Consider the following 26,129-nt stretch of genomic DNA (forward strand, 5'->3'; position numbering starts at 1 on the left):
CAGAGTCAAAGTCCTCCAAAATCCCCATAATACTGTCAATGCCACCCAATGGGTCTGAGATATATAACAACAGATCATCAGCATACAGCGAAACCCTGTGCTCAACGCCCCTCCAACCCCCACACAATCCCTTTCCAATCTCTCAACATTCTAAGCCAATGGCTCTATAGCCAAGGCAAAAAGCAACAGGGAGAGCTTTGTCCAATGGTGCAACCCCAAATGTCCTGAACTCTCCAGGTTCATCCGCACACTTGCGACCAGAGCCCTATGCAGCAACTAGACCCAGTCCACAAACCCCTGCCTGAACCCAAACTGTCCCAACACCTCCCACAGATACTCCCACTCCACCCGGTCAAATGCCTTCTCCGCATGCATCGCCACTGCCACTTCACTTCCTGTCCCTCCGGGGCATCATAATCACGTTAAGCAACTTCCTCACATTTGCCGACAACTGTCTCCCTTTCACAAACCCCGTTTGGTCTTCACCTATCACCCCCGGGACACACTCCTCAATTCGCAAAGCCAACACTTTTGCCAACAACTTAATAATAATCGCTTATTGTCACAAGTCAATAAAGTTACTGTGAAAAGCCCCTAGTCACCACATTCCGGCGCCTGTTCAGGGAGGCCGGTACGGGAATTGAACCCGTGCTGCTGGCCTTGTTCTGCATTACAAGCCAGCTGTTTAGCCCACTGTTTAGCCCATTGCCTCCTCTGGTGTACCAAAATAATATTCTCGGTCATCGAAAGTTATCCAGAGGCGGGCCAGGTACTGCACTCCAAACTTCACCCCCTCTTTGATTTTGTTAAACTCATTCCTCCTCTTCACCAGCTCTGCACCCAGGTCTTGGTACACCCGCAGCTTATTCCCTTCGTAGATGCACCTCCTCGTCTGCCTTGCACACCAAAGAATCTTCTCTTTGTCCAAGAAGAGGTGCACCCGCACACCATCACTCTCGTCGGCTCGCCCGCCTGTAGCCCCCTCATCAGTGCCCTGTGTGCCCAGTCGACCTCCAGAGACCGGTCAAAGGCCCCCTCTCCCATCAGCGTTTCCAACATTTTGGCCACATACGTGCCGACCTCCGCTTCTTCGAAGCCTTCCTGCATCCCCATGATCCACATGTTTTACCTTCTGGAGCGGTTCTCCAGATTCTCCACCTTCTTCTTCAGCCTCTTTTGGGTCTCCCTCATCAACCCCACCTCAGCCACCAATGAGACGAGCTGTCTCGTGCTCCCCCACTGCTTCCTCCACTTTCTGGATCGCCCAGCCCTGGGACTCCAGCCTCTGCTTCACAGATAGATCCCCGCTTTAAGCGGCTCTACCACCCTGGCTAGGTCCTCCAGGGCTTCCCTTCTCTGCTGGCTGAACATCTCATTTGAGAAGTCCACCAGCAGCTCTGTTGACCACTGGGTGGGCTGTTCTGGCACGTTGCCCTCTGCCATCTTGACCTGTGCCGCACAAAGATTCTCCTGTTCCATCAGCTCCCTTCTTTACGACCCACTCCTAGTTCATGGATCCATCCAACAGCCACACCAGAGGAATTACACTTTCTCCTGGCACTCCTACACCTCTTTCCATCTGAAATTCCGCCCCTCAGATCGAAAAAATCCACCTTGAGCAGAAGCTCCAAAATGTGCGACTGCTCACTCCATGGCCAGCACTGGAAGTGCCAAAACATGGGGATATGATGATATTGCTGTCACTGAGACATGGTTGAGGGAGGGGCAGGATTGGAAGCTCAATATTCCATGATACAGAATCTTCAGGCGAGATAGGGAAGGAGGTAAAAGAGGAGGGGGTTGCAATTTTGATCAGGGAATCAACTACAGCAGTAAGGAGGGATGACATCTTCGAAGGCTCTTCAACTGAGGCCATGCGGGGTGCACTTAAGGCCGATTTTAATAAGATCAGATACGATTTGGCCAGAGTGGACTGGGAGCGGACACTTTTATGTGACACAACAGTGGGATGCATTCAAGAAGGAAATAGGGAGAGTGCAGGGCCAACATGTTCCAATCAAGAAAAAGGATGGGACCAATAAATCCAGTGAACCCTGGATATCAAGAGATATACAGCATTGGATAAAGAAAAAAAGGGAGGCTTCTGGCAGTTATTGAAGGCTCAAAACAGCAGAAGCCCTCAAGGCATGTGCAAAGAATGTGCAAGAGAGAACTTAAAAGGAAATTAGGAGAACAAAAAGGGAACATGAAAGAATTCTGGCAGGTAAAATAAAGGAAAATCCTATGTTGTTTTACAAGTACATTAAGGGTAAAAGGATAACTAGGAAAAGAGTTGCCCCCCCCCGGGTTTATCAGACAGCAGTCTGTACTGAGTGTGGTTCTCCCCCCACCCCCCGGTTGTGTCTGGAGCCTGTGGATGCAGGTAGGGTTCTACATGAATACTTGTGTCAGTGTTCACTCGTGCGAAATACAGTGTGGGTATAGAAATAGGGAGAAGGACGGTATTAAAATTAAAGTGATTAACATAAACTGAGAGGAGGGGCGGCACAGTGGCGCAGTGGTTAGCACTTCTGCCTCACGGCACTGAGGTTCCAGGTTCGATCCCGGCCCCGGGTCACTGGCCACGTGGAGTTTGCACATTCTCCCCATGTCTGCGTGGGTTTCACTCCCACAACCCAAAGATGTGCAAGGTTGGTGGATTGGCCATGCTAAATTGCCCCGTAATTGAAAAAAAATTATTGGGTACGCTAAATTTATTTGAAAAAAACCCATATATTATAGATAAGCATTTGTCTATAAAATAATGAGTATAGATAAGGTAGAGGCGGGTACAATTTTTTCCTTTAAAAAAGTTAGACAGTTATATGGGCAGGGTAAGTTTAAAGGGATATGGGCCAAATGGGGGCAAATGGGACTAGCTTAGTGATAGAAACTGGGTGGCATGGACAAGCTGAGACGAAGGTCCTGTTTCCATGCTGTAAACATCTATGATTATGAGGAGATTCTGAGTGGTCTGGCAGGTTTAAAGGTAGACAAGTCTCCAGGGTCAGATGAAATGTATCCCAGACTACTGAGTGAGGCAAGGAAAGAAATAGCTGGCAATAATTTTCAAATGCTCTCTGGTCAGAGGAGAGGTGCTGGAGAACTGGAGGATAACCAATGTGGTCCCAGTATTCAAAAAGGGAGGAAGGGATAAACCAGGAAATTAAAGGCCAGTCAGTCGAACCTCAGTGGTGGGGAAACTATTGGAAACAATTCTGAGAGACTGAAGTAATCTGCATTTGGAGAGGCAGGGATTAATCAAGAACAGTCAGTATGGTTTTGTTAAGGGGTGGTCCTGTCTGACCAACTTGATTGAATTTTTCAAAGATGTGACCAGCTGAGTAGATGAGGGAAATGCATTTGGCGTGGTCTACTTGGAATTCAGCAAGGCTTTTGAGAAAGTTCCACATTGGAGACTGATAGCGAAGGTAAGAGCCCATGAGATCCAAGGAAATTTGGCAAATTGGATCCAAAATTGGCTGCGTGACAGGAAGCAGAGGGTGATGGCTGAGGTTTGTTTTTCTAACTGGAAGCCTGTGTCGAGCAGGGATCAGTGTTGGGGTCCTTGCTGTTTGTGGTTTATATATATGATTTAGACATGAATGTTGATCAGTAAGCTTGCGAATGATACAAAATTTGGTGGGGTGGTAAATAGCGAGGATAACCTTTGATTACAGGAGGATATAAATGGGCTGATCAGTGGCAAATGGAATTCAATCCAGATAAATATGAGGTGATGCACTTGGGCAAGACAAACAAGACAAGGTAAGACATGATAAACGGCAGGACCCTGGAAAGCACCGAGGATCAAAGGGATCTTGGTGTGCACGTGTACCCATCCCTTCAGGTAGCAGAGCAGGTGGATAAAGTGGTTAAGAAGGCAAATGAGAGGGCAGCAGTGGTTAATACTGCCACCTCACGGCGCTGAGGTCCCAGGTTCGATCCTGGCTCTGGGTCACTGTCCGTGTGGAGTTTGCACATTCTCCCCGTGGTTGCGTGGGTTTCGCCCCCACAACCCAAAGATGGGCAGGCTAGGTGGATTGGCCACGCTAAATTGCACCTTAATTGGAAAAAAAAAGAATTGGGTAATCTAAATTAAAAAAAAAGGCATATGATACTTGCATTTATTAGCTGAGGCATAGAGTTTAAGAGCAGGGAGGTTATGCTGGAACTGTATAAAATGTTGGTTAGGCCAAAGCGTTTTGTGTGCAGTTCTGGAATTCACATTGCAGGAGGAATGTGATAGCACTTGAAAGAATGCAGAGGAGATTTACTAGGATGTTGGCTGGGCTGGAGAGCGTTAGTTATAAAGAGAGATTAGATAGACTTGGATTTTTTTCCTTGGAATGGTGGAGACTGAGGGGGACATGATTGAGAAAAATAAAAATACGAGGGGCACAGATTAACAGGGTCTGTTTAGCGCAGGGCTAAATCGCTGGCTTTGGAAGCAGACCAAGCAGGCCAGCAGCACGGTTCGATTCCTGTAACAGCCTCCCCGAACAGGCGCCGGAATGTGGCGACTAGGGGCTTTTCATAGTAACTTCATTTGAAGCCTACTCGTGACAATAAGCGATTTTCAATTTTTCATTTCAAATAGACAGAAACAAACCTTTCCCCTTGGTGGAGGAGTCAATGACCAGGGAGCATAGATTTAAGGTAAGGGACAGGAGGTTTAGAGGGGATGCGAGGAAAAACGTTTTCACCCAGAGGGTGGAGGGAGTTTGGAATTCGCTGCATGAAAGGATGGTGGAGGCAGAGACCCTCATAACATTTAAGTATATAGTTGTGTACTTGCGATCCCAGGCCATACAAGGTTATGGGCTAGAAAATGGGATTAGAATGGTTCAGTGGATGTTTTTGACCAGCACAGGCAAGATGGGCCAAAAGGCCTTTTCTGTGCTGTATGATTCTACGACTCTATACAGGTCATATTGCTTTTTGTTACTGTTCCTGTCCTTGTTACCATACATCAAGCTTTTACGATGATTATGGTTAAAAGATGGAAAAAAGACAATCGTGTTTATTCCCATTAATGAGTTTAAGTCTGTATGGGACAATAGCACTGAGGCCAGGGGTGGACGTATATCTGACTCAGAGCGGGCAGCACGGTGCCGCCGAGGTCCTAGGTTCGATCCCAGCTCTGGGTCACTGTCCATGTGGAGTTTGCACATTCTGCCCGTGTTTGCGTGGGTTTCGCCCCCACAACCCAATGATGTGCAGGCTAGGTGAAAAAAATAAAAATAAATGAAAATCGCTTTATTGTCACGAGTAGGCTTCAATGAAGTTACCGTGAAAAGCCCCTAGTCGCCACATTCCAGCGCCTGTCCGGGGAGGCTGGTACGGGAATCGAACCGTGCTGCTGGCCTGCTTTAAAAGCCAGCAATTTAGCCTAGTGAGCTAAACCAGCCCCAAGGTGGATTGGCCATGCTAGATCGCCCCTTAATTGGAAAAAAATGAATCTGACTCAGAGCTAGCAAACCGACATAAAAGGAACACTGGAACAGACTATCAGCAATAACCTAGGAGTCCCCCAGGCACAACCATCACAAGAAGGAGCCCTGGATTCCCAACCTAGAGAAGATATCCACATCGAGTGATCATAGTCTGGCCAGCCTCCTTCACTTAAGTGCGGGCAATACCTAGAACTCAGCTGAGAGTCTGAATCATATTTTGTGTGAGTGAGAGAATTGTGAATAAAGTTGTGTTAAACAGTGAACTTGTATTTGTCCTTTGTTAGTCTCACAAAGAAAGGCACATGGGTAAAAGGTTTAGTGTCTGATAATTTAGACAACACCTCCGACCTTACCGTTATGGGTGACCCTGCCAGGAGTTTAAGACTCCAGACAACATCACCCTCAACGATTAACAAAATGTAATATTGCTGATAAGACACTTGGTGGGAATGCGGGTTGTGAGGAGGATGTAAAGATCCTTCAAGGTGGACTTCCGGTGGCGGCAATGCGGAGCTAAGCCGCACATTCGGCAGCTCCCGCTGAAAACGGACTTTGGGGCTCTTTTCAGGGCCCCCAACGGAGCTGTGGCGGCAAATCCCGACGTGGGAAGAGGACAGGAGTCGACCCCTACGGTCCTATGGTCCGGACCAGGAGTGGGGTAAGGAGAAAAACGGAGAAAGCACCCCAGAAAAAGAGGGGCAAGGAAGACAAAATGGCGGCCGGCGGAGGCCTTGAGGAGCTGAGGCAGTGGGCGCAGGAGCAGCAGGCGACTCTGCTGCGCTGCTTCCAGGAGCTTAAGTTGGAGCTGCTGGAGTCGATGAAGGTAACCAACAAGGAGCTGATGGAGACCAGGCCGCCCAGGGGGCTGCGATCCGGGAGCTGCAGAAGCAGGCCTCCAAAAGGGAGGATGAGGCCGTGGCCGTCGCGGGGAAGGTGGAGATGCACGAGGCGCTCCATAAAAGGTGGCAGGAGCGGTTCGAGGAGCTGGACAACCGGTCGAGGAGGAAGAATTTGCGGATCCTGGGCCTCACGGAGGGGCTGGAGGGGTCAGACCTGGCAGCCTATGTGGCGGTTATGTTAAACTCGCTGATGGGGGCTGGGTCCTTCCAGGGGCCCCTGGAGTTAGAGGGGGCCCACAGAATTCTGGCTAGGAGGCCCAAGCCGAACGAGCCGCCGCGGGCGGTGTTGGTGCGGTTTCATCGGTTCGTGGATCGTGAGTGTGTGCTCCGGTGGGCCAAGAAGGAGCGGAGCAGCAAGTGGGAGAACACGGAGGTGCGGATCTTCCAGGACTGGAGTGCGGAGGTGGTGAGGCGGAGGGCCGGGTTTAACCAGACGAAGGCGGTGCTCAATAGACGGAGTGTGAAGTTCGGCCTGTTGCAGCCGATGCGTCTGTGGGTCACCTATAAGGATCGGCACCACTATTTTGAGTCGCCGGAGGAGGCTTGGGCCTTTGTGCAGGCCGAGAAATTGGACTCAAACTGAGGGTCTAAGATGGGGGTGCTGTATAATACTGTATTTGTATTTGCTTTGTTTAATGTAAGATGTGGGTTGGCCTTAGGGTGGGTGGGGTGATGTCTATTTGTCTTTTCTATATGGGTTTTTCTGTAGGGGTCTGGTGGACGGGTTCGGGCAGGGGGGCAAACGGGGAGTTTGGGGAGCTGGTGGGGGGGACTGACAATGGGAGTAGCCCTGGAGGAGGCGGGGCTGGGCAGGGCGAAAGCGCGGGCTTTCTGCGGGTTTCCCGCGCTGGGAGATGGTGGGGGCGCGTTGTTGCTGGCTGTTTTCTTTTCCCGCGCAAGAGCCGGGGGGGGGGGGGGGGGGGGGGGAGGACCTATTGACAAGCACAATGGAGGAGGGGTAGTCCCACGTGGGGAGGAGTCGGAGGTAGGGCGGGAGTCGCCGGGGTCAGCAGAAGTTAGCTGGCTCACGGGAGTGCTATGGAGGGAGGGGCACGGCTAGGAGGGGTCCTAGCCTGGGGGGGGGGGGGGGGGGGGGGGTGGGGTACCGGGTTGCTGCTGAAACGGTGAGGGAGCTGGAGGATGCTGGGGGGGGGGGGGGGGGGGGGGGGGGGGAGAGAGAGAGTTGCCGCCATGGGGAACTGGCCGAGCGGGGGACGCTGGCCAGTGGTGGGCAGGGGATGGGTTATGTCTAATCGGCAGGGGAGGGGGGCAGGGAGCCCTCTGATCCGGCTGATAACCTGGAATGTGAGGGGGCTGAATGGGCCGGTCAAAAGGGCCCGGGTGTTTACGCACTTGAAGGGGCTGAAGGCGGATGTGGCCATGCTCCAGGAGACACACCTGAGAGTGGTGGACCAGGTCCGGCTGAGAACGGGGTGGGTGGGCCAAGTATTTCACTCAGGGCTGGATGAGAAGAGTAGGGGGGTGGCGATCCTGGCGGGGAAGAAGGTGTCGTTTGAGGCGTTAAATGTGGTGGTTGACATTGGCGGGAGATATGTGATGGTGAGTGGTAAGCTGCAGGGGGAGCGGGTGGTGTTGGTGAATGTTTACGCCCCAAATTGGGACGATGCGGGGTTTATGCGGCGTATGCTGGGCCGCATTCCGGACCTGGAGGTGGGGGGCCTGATCATGGGGGGGGACTTCAACACGGTGCTGGATCCCCCATTGGATCAATCCAAGTCCCGGGCGGGTAGGAGGCCGGCGGCGGCCAAGGTGTTGAGGGGATTTATGGACCAGATTGGGGGGGAGTGGATCCCTGGAGGTTTGCGAGGCCAAGGGCTAGGGAGTACTCGTTTTTCTCCCACGTACATAAGGCCTACTCGAGGATTGATTTTTTTTGTCCTGAGCAGGGGGTTGGTTTCGAGGGTGGAGGAAGTGGAATACTCCGCCATTGCCATTTCAGGTCATGCCCCGCACTGGGTGGACCTCGGGCTGGGGGAAGAGAGGGACCAACGTCCGCTCTGGCACATGGAGGTGGGGCTGCTGGCAGATGAGGAGGTGACCGAGAGGGTTCGGGGGTGTATCGAGAGGTACCTTGAGGCCAATGACAACGGGGAGGTCCGAGTGGGGACGGTCTGGGAGGCATTGAAGGCGGTGATGAGGGGGGGAATTGATCTCCATCCGAACCCATAGGGAGAGGGGGGAGCAGAGGGAGAGGGAGAGACTGATAGGGGAGATGGTGCGGGTGGATAGGAGATATGCAGAGGCTCCAGAGGAGGGATTGCTGGGGGAGAGGCGTAGCCTTCAGGCCAGATTCGACCTATTGACTACCAGAATGGCAGAAGCTCAGTGGAGGAAAGCACAGGGGGCGGTGTATGAGTATGGGGAGAAGGAGAGCAGGATGCTGGCACACCAGCTCCAAAAGCGGGACGCGGCCAGGGAGATTGGGGGTGTGACGGAAAAGGCTGGAAGGTGGTGCGGAGGGGGGTAGAACCGGTCGGAACCCCCGGTGGAGGGGGGTGGAATGGGGCGCTTCTTGGACAAGCTCTAATTCCCGAGGGTGGAGGAGGAGCAGGTGGAGGGACTGGGGGCGCCGATCGAGCTGGAGGAGGTGGTGAAAGGGAGAGGGAGCATGCAGTCGGGGAAGGCGCCGGTGCCGGATGGGTTTCCGGCGGAATTTTATAAAAGGTATTTGGACCTGTTGGGCCCCCTGTTGGTCCGGACCTTTAACGAGGCAAGGGAGGGGGGGGGCTTTGCCCCCAACTATGTCACGGGCGCTGATTTCCTTGATCCTGAAGCGGGACAAGGACCCTCTGCAGTGCGGGTCATATAGGCCGATTTCGCTGCTAAACGCTGACGCTAAGCTGCTGGCAAAGATCCTGGCCACTAGAATAGAGGATTGCGTGCCCGAGGTCATTCATGAGGACCAGACGGGGTTTGTGAAGGGAAGGCAGTTGAATGCGAACGTGCGAAGGCTCCTCAATGTCATTACGGCCATGGAAGGGGAGGCGGAGATAGTGGTGGCATTGGATGCGGAGAAGGCCTTTGATAGGGTGATTGGGAGTATTTGTGGGAGGTGCTAGAGAGGTTTGGGTTTGGGGAGGGGTTTATCCGGTGGGTGAGGCTGCTCTACGAGGCCCCGATGGCGAGTGTAGCCACAAATAGGAGGAGGTCTGAGTACTTTCGGCTGTATCAGGGGACGAGACAGGGGTGCCCCCTGTCCCCCTTGCTCTTCGCGTTGGCAATTGAGCCCCTGGCCATGGCGCTGAGGGAGTCAGGGAACTGGAGGGGCCTGGTGTGGGGTGGGAGGAGCATCGAGTGTCGCTGTATGCGGACGACCTGTTGCTGTATGTGGCGGACCCGGTGGGGGGGATGCCGGAGGTGATGAGGATTCTTAGTGAATTCGGGGGTTTCTCTGGGTATAAGTTGAACCTGGGCAAGAGTGAGTTGTTTGTGGTGCATCCGGGGGATCAAGAGGAGGGGATTGGTAGGCTCCCACTGAAGCAGGCAGGGAAGAGCTTCAGGTACCTAGGGGTCCAGGTGGCTGGGAGTTGGGGGGCCCTGCACAAGCTCAACCTCACAAGGTTGGTGGAGCAGATGGAGGAGGAGTTTAAGAGGTGGGATATGTTACCGCTGTCACTGGCGGGGAGGGTGCAGTCCGTTAAGATGACGGTGCTCCCGAGGTTTTTGTTCCTGTTCCAGTGCCTCCCCATCCTTATCCCGAAGGCCTTTTTTAGGAGGCACAACAGGAGTATTACGGGATTTGTGTGGGCGCATGGGACACCAAGGGTGAGAAGGGTGTTCCTGGAACGGGGCAGGGATAGGGGGGGGGGCTGGCATTTCCCAACCTCTGTGGGTACTACTGAGCTGCCAACGCAGCGATGGTGCGTAAGTGGGTAATGGACGGGGAAGGGGCAGCATGGAAGAGGATGGAGATGGCGTCCTGTGTGGGCACGAGCCTGGAGGCGCTGGTAACGGCACCGTTGCCGCTCCCTCCAACGAGGTATACCATGAGCCCGGTGGTGGCGGCTACCCTCAAAATTTGGGGGCAATGGAGACGACATAGGGGAGAAGTGGGGGGCTCGATGGAGGCCCCGATACGGGGGAACCATCGGTTTGTCCCAGGGAGCATTGATGGTGGATTTCTGGGCTGGCACAGGGCAGGGGTTAGGAGGTTGAGGGACCTGTTTGTGGAGGGGAGGTTTGGGCTCCTCCCGGGGAACATGTTTAGATACATGCAGGTGAGGGCGTTTGCCAGGCAGCAGGTGGAGGGGTTCCCCTTGCTGCCCCCACGAGGGGTGCGGGATCAGTTGCTCTCGGGGGTGTGGGTTGGAGGAGGGAGGATTTCAGACATATACCGGGTAATGCAGGAGGTAGATGAGGCCTCGGTGGAGGAACTGAAGGGTAAATGGGAACAGGAGCTGGGTGAGGAGATTGAGGAGGGGACGTGGGCGGATGCCCTGGAGAGAGTGAATTCCTCCTCTTCCTGTGCGAGGCTTAGCCTCATACAGTTCAAGGTGCTGCATAGGGCCCACGTGACTGGGATGAGGATGAGTAGGTTTTTCGGGGGCGAGGACAGGTGTGCTAGGTGCTCGGGGAGCCCAGCGAACCACGCCCATATGTTTTGGGCGTGCCCAGCGCTGGGGGAGTTTTGGAAGGGGGTAGCAAGGACGGTGTCGAGGGTGGTGGGATCCAGGGTCAAGCCAGGCTGGGGACTCGCAATTTATGGGGTTGCAGTGGAGCCGGGAGTGCAGGAGGCGAAAGAGGCCGGTGTTCTGGCCTTTGCATCCCTAGTAGCCCGGTGGAGGATCTTGCTCCAATGGAAGGATGCGAGGTCCCCAAGCGTGGAGGCCTGGATCAATGATATGACGGGGTTCATTAAATTGGAGAAGGTGAAATTTGCCCCGAGGGGATCAGTACAAGGGTTCTTTAGGTGGTGGCAGCCTTTCCTGGACTTCCTGGCGGAACGATAGGGAAATAGGCCGGCAGCAGCAGCAACCCGGGGGAGGGAGGGAGGTTTGGATCGGTGGGAGGGAGAACTGTGTACATGGGTTTGTGGGATGTGGCTGGTGTTATCTCTTTCCCTTTTGTTGTTTGGGTGTTCTTTTGTTTTTTTCTTTTGTTTGTAGTTGCTTTTGAAGTTGGGTGGGTATTGTTCTTGGGTTGTTACCGCGGTTGTTTTGTTAAGAGTTGAGATGTTATATTTTGTAAAAATTTCAATAAAAATTATTTTAAAAAAAAGATCCTTCAAGGTGATTTAGACAAAGCATGGCAGTTAGAATATAATGTGGAAAAATATGAAGTTATCAACTTTGGAATTGCAGAGTATTTCTTGAATGGAGACATGCTTATGTCCAAAGGGACCCGGGTGTTCTGGTTCATAAGTCACTGAAAGCTATTATGCAGGTGCAACAAGTAATTGGGAAGGCAAATAGTACGTGAGCCTTTATGACATGGGGATGAGTGCAGGAATAAGGAAGTCTTGCTTCAGTTGTGTAGAGCCTTGGTGAGACCATAGCTGGGGTAGTGCGTTATTATGCCCCCTGGGCAAGGGCACAGTCAGTCCCAACCCCATGTGCCCTGGAGTCATAACACAAGTTAATTAACAAAAATTCCCAAAATCTTTGGCCCTTGGCTTCCCAGCAATTAGTCACCAGGTTTGTAAGTTTAAACACAATTGCTGTTTATTTACAACTAGAACAAATATTAAATCTGCTTAATGTCAAGCATAACCTGACTCCCATTTAACTGCCCTGCCATTGATCCATACATACCTGACAGAGAAGGGGGAAGAGAAAGCGTTGGAAAAATAATCCGAATTAAGGTGTCCTTGCTTCAGATTGAGTTCTTCAGTGCACTCTCTTCATGAACTTGGTTTAAAGTCTCTGGCCAGGCAGCACGGTGGCGCAGTGGGTTAGCCCTGCTGCCTCACGGCACCGAGGTCCCAGGTTCGATTCTGGGCCACTGTCCGTGTGGAGTTTGCACATTCTCCCCGTGTTTGCATGGGTTTTGTCCCCACAACCCAAAGATGTGCAGGGTAGGTGGATTGGCGATGCTAAATTGCCCCTTAATTGGAAAAAATGAATTGGGTACTCTAAATTTATTTTTAAGTCTCTGGCCTACAGCTTATGATCTTCTTTGCAGCTCAGCAGTATATCTTGCACTCAAGTTATCAGATTCTCACAAGTGGCCTTGTGCTGAGAATTAACTGGAAATTTCTGGGGGGAAATGAATGGGAAGAGCTCTTCTCCCTTAAGTTGCCAAAAGCACAACTGAAGCCACTTTGGATCTCTGAACCATTTCATTGGGAACAGTACTAATCACCACCAGTTACTAGGTAGAATATAGCCTTTGACTCATTCATTAGCCACCAGTCACATCAATCAGTCTGAGTCATCACTGAGGGGGAGCCAATCCCCAGTCTAAAACAGCACAGCCTTCTGGAATCTGCTTCTTTGAATTAAAGGCTGTTTCTTGCAGGCAGCTTTGCCTTATAAAGTCAATTATCATCCATGGATTAAAAATGTAACTGCAAAATAAAAGGGGCAAATAAGGCAATAAAGAGGAAGGATTCTGTGCAGTTTTGGTCTCCAAAGGTATGATATACTGGCTTTAGAGGGTGCAACAAAAGCACACCAGATAAGCCCCAGGGAAAGTGGGATTATTTTAAGAGGAATGATTTTAAAAAACTAGGCCTATACTCTCAACAATTGAGGTGATCTCAAAACATGAAAAATTCTTACAGGGTAGATGCATGAAGGAGGTTTCCCCTAGTCGAAGGGTCTAGAAGCAGGTGACACTGTCAGAATTAGGGGGCCATTTCGGACCAAAATGAGAATATTTGGTCAGAGGGTGGCGAATCATTGGAATTTTCTACCCTAGAGGGCTATGGAGGCTCAGTCACGGAGTTTGTTTAAAACTGATCTTGAAAGATTTCTAGATACCAATGGCATCAAGGGATGCAGGGAAGGTGTTGATGGTGGGGGAGGGGGGTGGGGTGGGTAAGATCAGTCATGATCTAGTTAAATGGCAGCTCAAGGGCTGAACGGCCTACTCCTGCCCTATGTACATATGATCGATTTGGCAGGCCTGAACCCAATGTATTGAGTCTGTGCATATAATTTAACTAACATTGCCAGCTTTGGAAGAATTTTAGCTCTGCAACAGGTCGCAATGAGGCAGATAGTTAATAACGAAGAGTCACTTGAGTATTGCAGACGTAAGTAAAATTAAAGAGTCTGCCAAAAATGATTGACTGGATCAAGTTTAATTTTCAACATCCCCACCCCCAACCCATCTTCACTCCTAAAATGTTCCAATTCCTAGTTAGAAAATACTAAAACTCTTCAAGGGACATTTCCACTGCCCTCTCCACTACTGCAGACAAATACATCCATTGAACTACAATTCCATAATAGGCCAATACTATTAGGCATACATTCTGGGTTATATCAGTATGTACATGGCCCCAATTTCTATAGAAACTGTTGTCCAAAAGGCTATTTTTTTCATTTGCAAAGTCAGGCATCTACATTCAGGATAGTATAAGGTACTTGTGACATTTCAGCCATCTCAATGTTCTAGACATTCAAATTGGATGTCATTCTATTTAACTGAATGCTTTAAATTCATGTTCAATCCACTCCTTACCATGCATCTTACTCACTTCTCAGCAAGGCCAGATCAAAACTACAACTTTGGTTAACTTCCCACTTTTCCCCCTCTCGAATCAAACAAAGTCACCTGGAGTCCAAGGCCAATTGTAGCAACCCAACAGAGGATCAAATATTGAGGGCTGAATGTGACGTCTACTGGGTTTGGGCGACATTATGCTTTGCTAGGGACAATATTCAATTACTGATCACTCAGTGAGTCTGCTGTATCACTTAACACATCCAAGATCTTTTCATTATAGTGAAAAATGGAACATTCTACAAAGTAGTTCATGAAACTAATACACCAGCCTGGACGTAAACTTGTTTGTTTTTAAGCTGTGGTTGAGTTAGTGTGCAATATGACACTCCTTTAGCTTACATAAAATTGACAGTAACCCAGTCAGATTGGGTGCAGGAAAAGACAAATAATATTGTATGACAAACTGACAGAACCTCGAAATCCTTCGGAATTAGATAAGAAACTGGTCTGACTTTCTAAATGCAAAAACAACTACATGATCAACATTTGCTCCCAAGTCTTAGCAGCATTTTAGTAAAACTAATTTAATTGAGGTTAACCATGAACAGATTCTGGTCAAGTCACTGGCTGTTCAATATCTCAGTTTAGAGATTAAAACTCAGTTGTGCACAGTTGAGAAACCACCTATATATGCACGCACCTTTAGGGAACTTACAATGTATTTTTATTTGATAATGCATAATTTACATCCAAGAACAATGACACAAACAGCATTAATTCCATGATTGAGATATGCAAAGCTGTGTAGGAAGGAACATTAGGAATCCTAGTCACTGTCATTGCCGTCAGACTTCAGCTTCTTGATTTGAGTTTTGCGGCGTTTAATCTCATTCTGTAAACGCTGTATTTCATGTTCATGATGATCAATCTCGTCTTCATGATGCTTCCTTAGGGTTTCAATCTGTTCACTTTCCTTTTCCCTGCAACAAAACAGAATTGCCTCAAATTATGTGGCCAGCCATTAGAAAAAAACACTATGGTGATATAAGCCATACATAAAAAAATGATTTACAACAAAGAACTGTACAGCACAGAACAGGCCCTTCTGCCTTCCAAGTCTGCACCGATCACGTGTCCTATCTGGACCAACTGCCTGTATCCTTCTATATCCCGTCTGTTCATGTGTCTATCTAGATACGTTTTAAAGGTCGCTAATGTATCTGCCTCAACCACCTCACTTGGCAGTGCATTCCAGGCCACCACCACCCCCTGTGCAAAAATCTTTCCCTACACATCTCCACTGAACCTGCCTGCCCCCCTCACCTTGAACTTGTGCCCCCTTTAATTGTCATTTCCGCCCTGGGAAAAAGCCTCCAATTGTTCACCCTATCTATACCCCTCATAATTTTATAAAATTTTATCAGGTCGTCCCTCAGCCTCTGTCTTTCTAGGGAGAACAATCCAAGTTTATTCAATGTCTCAGCACGATAGCACAAGTTGCCAGGGTCCCAGATTCGATTCCCCGCTGGGTCACTGTCTGTGAGGAGTCTGCACGTTCTCCCCGTGTCGGTGTAGGTTTCCTCTGGGTGCTCCGGTTTCCTCCCACAGTCCAAAGACGTGCAGGTTAGGTGCTAAATTTCCCTCAGTGTCCAGAAAAACAGGTTAGGAGGAGTTATTGGGTTATGGGGATAGGGTGGAAGTGAGGGCTTAAGTGGGTCAGTGCAGACTCGATGGGCCAAATGGTCTCCTGCACTGTATGTTCCATGTCCCTCATAGCTAATACCCTCTACATCAAACAACATCGCAGTAAACCTTTTCTGCACTCTCTCCAAAGCCTCAACTTCCTTCTGGTAGTGCGGTGACCAGAATTGGACACAGTATTCCAAATGTGGCCTCACCAACATTCTATATAACTAACATGATTTGCGAGCTTTTATGCTCAATGCCCCGTCCGATGAAGACAAGCATTCCATAATGCTTTCTTTACCACCATTTCCATCTGTGCTGCCACTTTTAAGGATCTGTGGACATGCACGCCCAGCTCCTGATGGTTCTGACATTTATTTTATAGTTCCCACCCGAACTGGAACTACCAAAATGCATCACCTTGCATTTGTCCGGGTTAAATTCCATGTGCCTTTTCTCTGCCCAATTTTGCAGCCTATATCCTGCTGTATTCTCTGACAATCTTCATCACTATCCACAACTCCAGCAATCTTAGTCAAATCATTTTTCCCCAAGCCATAGCTAAATAACAGAATGCTTTGAAAAGGCAAAGGCCTTTCTGTTCAGCAACAGGTTCAAACAACCAGGGAGTCATAACAAGTCAGTGTTGGATTAAGGGAGGTATTCATAAAGACAGTTATAAAGAAACAACTGCATTTTTACTTAGGAAGAAACCTCTCAACCTTTGAGACCCAATGATGCAAACAACTTGGATGCAAACAAACTTGGATAATCCTTTTTCACACTTCATTAAATCCATGCATGCAAAAATTTAGATGTGAGCTACTGCAGTCTTGGGCTGAGGTTAATATTTCAATAAGTGAATTATCAGACATATTACTTTCTCTAGTTTTATGAATCCACAGGTAAATGATTCATCCAATAGATGTTCTGAAACTCCAGGATTCAGTCTATCTGCCGGTTTCAAGGCCCTTCATATGGTGAGTTTGCACAATCTTAGTCCAGGGCTAAACTAACACGAAAATAGAACTCCACCCCGAATTTGCAGCCTTACTGTTGGAATGGATTACAAGGGAAGTACAGAAATAAAAATACTAACTTCCACGAATACTCTCCTATTGGATTTGAAACATTAACTCTGGTATCTCACTCTCTCCAAAGCTGCTAGAATCACTGTGTTTTATCAGCACACAGTTTTTACTTCAAGTCTCCAGTATCCACACTATTTTGCTTTTCTATTGGAGCGAACTACCTTTGTAGTGCACGATGACATTTGTTTTGGGGACTTTTTGGGGCAAAGGATGAAGCTTGTTATTGCGGTGTTTGGTACAAAGGAAGAAGGAAGTTTAAACATGTCACAGAATAACTTAGTCTGGTATCCAGCAGAAAACCACTTGCAATAAAACATAGCACATTTATCAAAACACTAACATGGTCTTTCCCAGAATTGGAACCACAGAATTATTAGTGCAGGTGATGTTCACCTGGTCCATTGTGCTGACACTTGCCTCTAAATGAGCCACAGTTGGTGCTATTTTCTTACCTTCTCCCCAAACTCTACATGTTCTCCCTTTTCAAATAACAATCCAATTCTCTTTGGAATATTTTCACTGAACCTGCCTCCACCACACTCAGGCAGAGTATTCCAGAGCCAAACTACTTACTGTGAGAAAAAAATAAATCTCACATTGCTTTTGTTTATTACTTTAATTCTGTGCCCCTCACTTTAGATTCTTTCATGAGTGGGAACTGTTTCTCGCCGTCCACACTGTTTAGGCCCTTTGAGATTTTGAGCATCAGATCTCTGATATCCTCCCAGCCTCTTCACTGCAAGGAAATCAGTTCCAACTTCATAGCTGAAGTTTCACAAATCTGCCAACATTCTCAGGTACCTTTTCTGCACTCTCTCCAACTCCTTCACATACTTCCGAAAATGAGGCGCTCAGAAATGCTCCAGTTAAATTGGAACTTGCATCTTGTACAAGCTCAACATAACCATGGTTCTTGTTTACTATGCTCCTATGAATGAAGTCCAATATCCTGTATGCTTTATTAACTGCCCCCTCAACCTATTCTGTCACATACACATAGGTCCCTCTGCTCCTACAGCCGCTTTAGAATTATACCCTTTATATATTGTCCCCATGCTCTTTCTGCCAAAATCTACATGGAACTTCCATCTGACCTCTATTCACCCATTCCATCAACTTGTCTATGTCCTTCTAAGTTTTACATTATCACAGTTCACAATGTTTCCAAGTTTCATATCATCCACAAATATTGAAATTGTGCCTTCACACCATGTTTTAGGTCATTAATTTGGATCAGAAAAAGCAAGGGTCTCAACAGTGGCTCCTGGGAAACTCCACTACAAACCTTCCTCCAGCCCAAAAAATATCCATTAACCACTACCTTTTCCTGTCAGTGATCCATAGCCGGGAGCGAATCTGAGACCTCGGCACCGTGAGACAGCAGTGTTAAGCACTGCGCCACCGTGCTGCCCTGCCTTCTGTTTTTAATGAATGATGCATCTTAAATTGTTAGGCTCTGTAGATATTAAACAGATGTCAGTATTCTTACTATCAAGAGACTGCAAGAATCCACTCCAGGTACCCATGTGGTAAATGCAGAACTGGAAAATATGCTGAAGTTATTGATATCGGGCTGAGCTTTTTGCTGTTAAATATTTAGGCCTCACCTGAGCCCAAAGGAAGCCACAAAGGTTCCACTTTTATTTGAAATATTAATTTGTTTATTTATTATACCCGCACCATCTCCCCATCAGCTTTCGAAACAGAAACTGGAGATGTGGCATGTTTAACGACTGAATATGTAGCATCAGGAACTTTATCTAAAGAAATATTGCCTGTGTCCCAGAATCAAAAAAATTATTTGAAACAAATCTATTTCACATGGGGACATTCCTTTAAATTTCCATCTCACTGTCCATTCCCCTTGGGCACATTAAACATAGCGAAGTCCATTATGTAAATAATTTTCTCAAAAGATCAGGATTGCACATTTCAGGATGGTGTGGCTAGTGGCTTTAAACTAACCAAGTCTTTGGAATTGACATCACAACTTCAGGTGAATTACTTAGTAACCTAGAGTCAGCTACTTGCAGGTTAACCCACACAACCTGGATGCACAGTCATGAGCATTGCTCAAGTGTGTAATGAAAAGAGTACCGAATAGGGAAAAGCAAGTTATCACAGGTTAGGAAGTGACCATGTCAGATTAGGTAGAAAAAATATTTTTTTTTGTAAATAGATGGAGAAATATCTCAGCACTAGGTGAAAGGTTGAGAATCCAGCATCCCAGTAAAGAAATATTGTTCACAACTTTTGAAACTTAAAACTGTAGATAACAGAAATAAGATAGAGGATACCAAACAAATTAAAATGCTCAGCAACAGGAAAGTTAACAAAAATAATGAGACAGCTAAATCAGTTTACATTAAATGAGAAATTAGAAAGCTAAGGCAGTGGGTGGATACAAAATAGCAAAGGGATGGCAAATATTTATTAAGTCCTCAGTTTCAGCTTTCCAGACAGGATGTGGGGGAAGGAGTAGTGTTGGACGGGGATGCTCAAGCATTAATGTACACAAGTTAGCTGAACCTTAAATGGAGTTATTTAAAATCAGAGGAAAGCTAGCGATGGGGTTGTAACGGTTCTGACCAGAAAATGACAACATTCTATGAAAAGGAAAATTGTACTCCAGGGCAGCAAATATAGCAGCCCCCTTCAAAAAAATAGAAGGACAAACAGAGGCATTGTAGGCCAGACAGCCCAATATCAATTGTGAGTAAAGTGCTGAAGCCTACAGTATGGAAATTAATTGCCAAGTAGTTTAGGAAACAAGTCTTTTAACTGGTCAGCATGGATTACTAAAAGGGAGATCATATTTTGAATAACAAGATAGAAAAATAAGTAGTGAATGTGAATTAGATGGATTTGCAAAAAAAATATTTTGCACTGTACAGAACATAAAAGACTCTCAAATATGTGACAGGGATTGTCTCTTCAATTTGCTAACAAGAGAAGTAGTAGTTCAGCACAGAGCAAGACATTTGGTATGAAAATACATAATAAATTGATTTTAAAAAAAATTGTAGGAACAATCGACAGCAGTCTATAATTATGACTATAAAAGGGACAAAATGAAAAGCACAACTGAGGTTATGTCGCAGTAGGAGCCTGAAGCAGTTGTAGGGACTCCTTTGTAGGATGGGATCTAAAAGCAGTGGAAAAAGTGCAACATAAGATTAAATTAAATTGTACCAGGGACAAGAGGTATATTTGTGGAGAAACTTCAAAAACTGGGCCTTGAGTATTAACCAAGTTAAAGGGTGGTCTACTAATGGCATTGAAGATCAGATAGAGGTATCCAAGACAACATTTACAACATTGCAAATTTATAAAGAATTTTTTGAGGCTGTTGAAACATGGAATTCAAGCCTTTTGAGGTAAAAAAAAAAAAAGTTCATTATTTTTTTAAATACGAAATTAGACAGTTGCTTCTGGTCTGGATAGATTACAGGTACATTACACCAGCAGATAGCTACAGCCACAAAATTGTTCATTGTACAAAAACAGATCCAGTCATTTGCTTTCACTTTGAATGCCATCGCCATTTAAAAAGCCGACACCAGCATCATTAAATGCTACAAGTATGCAATCGGAATGCAAACATTCATTTTAGGCCATAAAGTTGGAATTTTAATACAAGCCGAGTTAATCACTCTTGTCAGCAACCATCAGCTAACGTTAAACAGTTTACAGAAGGGCGGCACGGTGACCTAGTGGTAGCACTGCAGTCTCACGGCGCCGAGGTCCCAGTTTCAATCCCGGCTCTGGGTCACTGTCCCGTGTGGAGTTTGCACATTCTCCCCATGTCTGCATGGGTTTCACCCCCACAACCCAAAGATGTGCAGGGTAGGTGGATTGGCCATGCTAAATTGCCCCTCAATTGGAAAAAATGAATTGTTTATTCTAAATTTAAAAAGCAGTTTACAGAGAGTTGCAGAGGTTGTAAATTCCAGAGATAACTCCTCTCAATTGAGGAGATACTCAAATCAAAATCAGATTGCAAACACCTCATCCAATTTTAATTATTCATTTACGGGATGTGGGCATCACTGGTTAGGCCAGCATTTATTGCCCATCCATAGATGCTCTTCAGATAGTGGCGAGTCTCGGGGGTGCCCGTTTCATTATCCAGGAAGTTGAGAATGGTGCTGAACATTGCGGATGAATGCACAAACATCTCCACTTCTGAGCTTTATGATGCGAGGGAGGTCATTGATTAAGCAACTGAAGGTGGTTGTGTCGAGGACACTACCCCGAGTAAGTCCTGCAGCGATGTCCTGGAGCCGAGATTGATTGATCTCGAACCACCACAACTATCTGTGCCAGGTATGACTCCAACCAAGGAGTTTTCCCCTTGGATTCCCATTGACTCTAGTTTAGCTCGGGCTCCTTAATGCCTTACTCGGTCAAACAATGTCTGATGTCAAGGGCAGTCACTCTCACATCTGGCATTCAGCTCTTTTGTCCATGTTTAGACCCAGGCTGTCATGAGGTCACGAGCTGAGTGACCCTGGCGGAACCCAAACTGAGCGTCCATGAGCAGGTTATTGCTGCCGCTTGATAGCACTGGTATTGACTCCTTCCATCACTTTGCTGATGATAGAGACTAGACTGATAAGGCGGTAATTGGCTGGGTTGCATGTATCCTGTTTCTCATACAGGTCACACCTGGGCAATTTTTCACATTGCCAGATAGATGCCAGTGTTGTAGTTGTACTGGAACAGCTTGGCTCGGGGTGTGGCAAGTTATGGAACACAAGTCTTCAGTACTATTGCCAGAGCCCATAGTCTTTGCAGGATCCAGTGCTTTCAACTGTTTCTCGATATCATGTGGAGTAAATCGTATTGGCTGAGGACTGACATCTGTGATGCTGGGGACCTCTGGAGGAGACCGAGATGGATCATCCACTTGACACTTCTGGCTGAAGATTCTTGCAAATGCCTCGGCCTTGTCTTTTGCACTGATGTGCTGGGCTCCTCCATCATTGAGTATGGGGATATTTGTGGAGCCTCCTCCTCTAGTGAATTGTCCACCACCATTTACAGTTGGATGTGGCAGGACTAGAGGTTGGATCTGATGCATTCATTGTGCAATCGTTTAGCTTTGTCTATTCCAAACTGCTTATGCCGTTTGGCACACAAGTAGTCCTGTGCTGTAGCTTCACCAGGTCGACACCTCATTTTTCGGGTGCCTGATGTTGCTCCTGGCATGCTCTCCTGCATTGAACCAGGGTTGATCTCCTGCCTTGGGGTAATGATAGAGTGGGGATATGCCAGGTTGCAGATTGTGGTTGAAATACAATTCTGCTGTTGCTAATGGCCCACAGCACCTCATGGATGCCCAGGTCTTGAGTTGCTAGATCTGTTCGAAGTCTATCCCATTTAGGTGATAGTGCTACACAACACAATGGAGGGTATCCTCAATGAGAAGACAGAACTTAGTTTCCATAAGGACTGTGCGGGGGTCACTTCTACCGATATTGTCATGGACAGATACATCTGCAGCAGGCAGATTGGTGAGGATGAGTATGCCTTTCCCTCTTATTGGTCCCCTCACCACCTGCTACAGTCCCAGTCCATCAGCTGTGTCCTTTAGGACCTGGGCCAGCTCAGTCTGCGGTGGTGCTACCGAGCCACTCTTGGTGATGGACATTGAAGTCCTCTTACCAGAGCATATCCTGCACGCTTGCTACCTTCAGTGCTTCCTCCAAGTGGTGTTCAACATGGAGAAGTACTGATTCATCAGCTGATGGTGGCCAATACGTGGTAATCAGCAGGAGGTTTCCTTGCCCATGTTTAACCTGAAGCCATGAGACTTGGGGGTCCAGGGTAGATGTTGAGGACTCCCAAGGCAACTCTCGCCCGACTGTATACCCCTGGGCTGCTGCCTCTGCCCTGCTGGTGAGACAGGACATACCCAGGGATGGTGATGGTGGTGTCTGGGACATTGTTTGTAAGGTATGATTCCTTGAGTATGACTATCAGGCTGTTGCTTGACTTGTCTGTGAAACAGCTCTCGCAACTTTGGCACAAGTCCCAGATGTTAGTAAGGGGGACTTTGCTGGGTCAACAGGGCTGGGTTTGCCATTGTCATTTCCGGTGCCTGGTTCGATACAGGGTGGTCCATCCGGTTTCATTCCTTTTTTGTGTTTCCTTAGCGATGGGATACAACAGCGTGGCTTGCTAGGCCATTTAAGAGTCAACCACGTTACTGTGGGTCTGCAGTCACATGTAGGACAGATCAGGTAAGGATGGCAGATTTCCTTCCAGATGGGTTTTTAACAACAATTGATAATGGTTTCACGGTCATCATTAGAATTTTAATTTTACTGAGTTTAAATTCCTGCTGTGGTGGGATTCAAACCCAGGCCCCAAGATCATTATCCTAGGTCTCTGGATGACAAGTCCAGTGACAATACCACTACGCCACCGTCTCCTTAATTCAGGTTATCAGAATCATCAGGATTGAGATGGGGAACAAACTGCAGGCCATAAATGACAAAATTCCAAGATTATAGAAATAATTACCTGAAGTATTTCTCCTCAATTGCTGCCTGTCTTCGGCCAAATGCACCTCCAGCTTCTCTTATGCTTCCTCCACCACCACCACCCTTGCCAGCTCCCTTGCCCAGTTCTCCCAGCTGAAACAGTGATGCATGTCAATAGTGTTAGAAACAGACAATATTATCCCAAGTTACAAAAAAAAACTACCTCCTTTTGTAGGAAATGATACAGCTCTTGTACACAAATTGGAACACCTGGACATCTCAGCGGCATTGTCACTGCGTTCAATGCAAACTCAGATTGTGGAGGAGGGTAAACCAGAATAATCTTAATAATTAAGTTAGGAGCCAGGTTATTCCAGAATACTAAACTCAAGTTAAACTTATATTCGGTCAATAGGCAGTTGCTACCTAACCTGCAAAAATGCCTGGACCAGTGGGAAGCAAACAGGACCAATTTTAAATTGGGAACGGTGGTGTATTGCTTCACTTCCCACTGCTGACCATCAATACTGAAAATCACAAGTCATTCAAAAAAAAAGTTGTCTACTCAGGCTCCTTTGCAAAATACCTTTCTTGCCAAATTGATAAAGGTATCATTGACATCTGAGCAAGGCATTAGACCACGAGACAAACCACTTCCCCATGATTGTCACTGGCAGCAGATGCATGGGAACCCCATCATCTGCAAACTCCCCTCCAAGCCACTCACCATCCTGACCTAGAAACATATTAAGAAGTCTTACAACACCAGGTTAAAGTCCAACAGGTTTGTTTCAAACACGAGCTTTCGGAGCACGGCTCCTTCTTCAGGTGAATGGAAAGGCTTGTTCCAGAAATGTTTATATAGACACAGTCAGAGATGCCCCGGAATGCGAGCACCTGCAGGCAATCAAATCATCAAAGATGCAGAGAGAGAGGTAACTCCAGGTTAAAGAGGTGTGAATTGTCCCAAGCCAGTTCAGTCGGTAGGCCTCTGCAAGTCCAGCCTGGACTTGCAGAGGCCTACCGACTGAACTGGCTTGGGACAATTCACACCTCTTTAACCTGGAGTTACCTCTCTCTCTGCATCTTTGATGATTTGATTGCCTGCAGGTGCTCGCATTCCGGGGCATCTCTGACTGTGTCTATATAAACATTTCTGGAACAAGCCTTTCCATTCACCTGAAGAAGGAGCCGTGCTCCGAAAGCTCGTGTTTGAAACAAACCTGTTGGACTTTAACCTGGTGTTGTAAGACTTCTTACTGTGCTCACCCCAGTCCAACGCCGGCATCTCCACATCATAGAAACATATTGTAATTCTTTCAGTGAGTCAAAGTCCTTGAACTCCCTCCCTAATAGCATTGTGAGTGGACCCACACCTCAGCAGTTCAAGAAGACAACTCACCACCACCTTCTGAAGGGCAACAAGGGATGAGCAATAAATCCCACTAACAAATTTAAATAATTTAACCTTTGAAATAGGACATAAGTAGCATTAAATCACAGAAGAATTTGCTCACCCTTCTCTAATCCCCAATTTCTAATCAATTACCCAAAGATCAAGTCTCTCCATTCTAACAAAGTTGAATATTTTAAAACATCACCAGCAACTGAGAAAGAAATCCAATTTGAACTGATAGTTATTGCTGAGACAGGCTATGAGGTGGGCATTCCAGACAACAAAACGAAACACTGCACCCAGCTCTGGAATCCTCCCAATGAGTCTGCTTCCCTCTCACTCCCCCACAAGGGAAGGCCTCAATTCCAAATATCAGGCACTGGCTGGGCCCAAGGCTCCACCCGGCCCATTCACCTTGGGCTCGAGGACACTGCTGGGAATGGGATGCTGCATCCTCCAGTCAAGCTTTAATTGGAGAGAAAGAGGAACTAACATTTAGAGTCTGGATCCAGACCCAAAACATTAGTTCCCTTCTCTCTCCATAGATGCTGCCAGACCTGCTGAGGTTGTCCAGTATTTTCTGTTCTTATTTCAGATTCCAGCATCCGCAGTAATTTGCTCGTATCTAAGGTTTGCTGGAGCCCGGGGCAGACCAGCTGCCCCATCACTCACCAGGCCCGACATCCTCCACAAGCCGAGTCACCAGGCCCCTGAGCAGGTATCACTCCGCCCCAACGCGAGAGCCGAGCCCGGCTCTCACCGCCCCCGGCTCTGAGCGCCCCCTCTCCCGCTTGGAGCCGGTACCTGGCTGCTGTCGCCATAGCTCCGCAGCTGGCGACCGAGAATGAACTGACTCCTCAGCAAAACAAGCCGCGCCATCACCTACGTCCTTGTGGTGACCGAATGGCCGCGGAGCAAACTGTGGTGATCCGCCCACACCCCGTGATCCCCTGTCAATCAGGGAGAGCCCGGCCCGCCCGCATCACGTGACCCCGAGCGCCTGCCAATCAGAGAGAGCACGGCCCGCCCACACCCCGTGATCCTAGCCCCTGTCAATCAGGGAGAGCACGGCCCGCCCACACCCCGTGATCCCAGCCCCTGTCAATCAGGGAGAGCACGGCCCGCCCACACCACGTGACCCAGAGCTCCAGTCAATCAGGGAGATCACGGCCCGCCCACGCCCCGTGATCCCCAGCCCCTGTCAATCAGGGAGAGCACGGCCCGCCCACGCCATGTGATCCCGAACACCTGTCAATCAGGGCGAGGCTGCCCCCGCCTACCGAGAGGCTTCTTACCCATGAGATGATTAATTCATCCCGTCCCATTGCACAATGTGGGCCTCGGATTGCCTGCTCCATGGTTGACTCCAGAAAATACTTCTCTAAGAAATTGTCCCCAAAACACTGTGAACTCATTTTCCAGGATAATGTCGATTAAAGTGACCAACGATTATTGCAGAACCTTTTTCAAATACCCCACTT

The 26,129-nt window shown here is 47.9% G+C and overlaps 1 protein-coding gene across 4 annotated transcripts; it reads right to left on the minus strand.

The window, feature by feature from the left end:
• Positions 1–14,688: 14,688 nt before the first annotated feature.
• LOC119965974 (ATPase inhibitor, mitochondrial-like) lies at positions 14,689–25,642 on the minus strand. Of its 4 annotated transcripts, none has more exons than XM_038797060.1 (3): positions 25,453–25,642; positions 23,293–23,405; positions 14,689–14,967 (listed from the first exon to the last, which is right to left on the minus strand). In XM_038797060.1, exons 1-3 carry the CDS (start codon positions 25,525–25,527, stop codon positions 14,814–14,816), a joined length of 342 nt encoding a protein of 113 aa, XP_038652988.1. In that variant the 5' UTR covers positions 25,528–25,642; the 3' UTR covers positions 14,689–14,813. The 4 variants fall into 4 exon arrangements, with proteins under 4 accessions (XP_038652988.1, XP_038652997.1, XP_038652971.1 ...); XM_038797069.1 differs by lacking the exon at positions 25,453–25,642 and adding an exon at positions 25,321–25,347; XM_038797043.1 differs by lacking the exon at positions 25,453–25,642 and adding an exon at positions 25,206–25,339.
• Between the last annotated feature and the right edge of the window lie 487 nt (positions 25,643–26,129).

Source organism: Scyliorhinus canicula, chromosome 1 (genome assembly GCF_902713615.1).
Source record: "Scyliorhinus canicula chromosome 1, sScyCan1.1, whole genome shotgun sequence".
Lineage (NCBI taxonomy): Eukaryota > Metazoa > Chordata > Chondrichthyes > Carcharhiniformes > Scyliorhinidae > Scyliorhinus > Scyliorhinus canicula.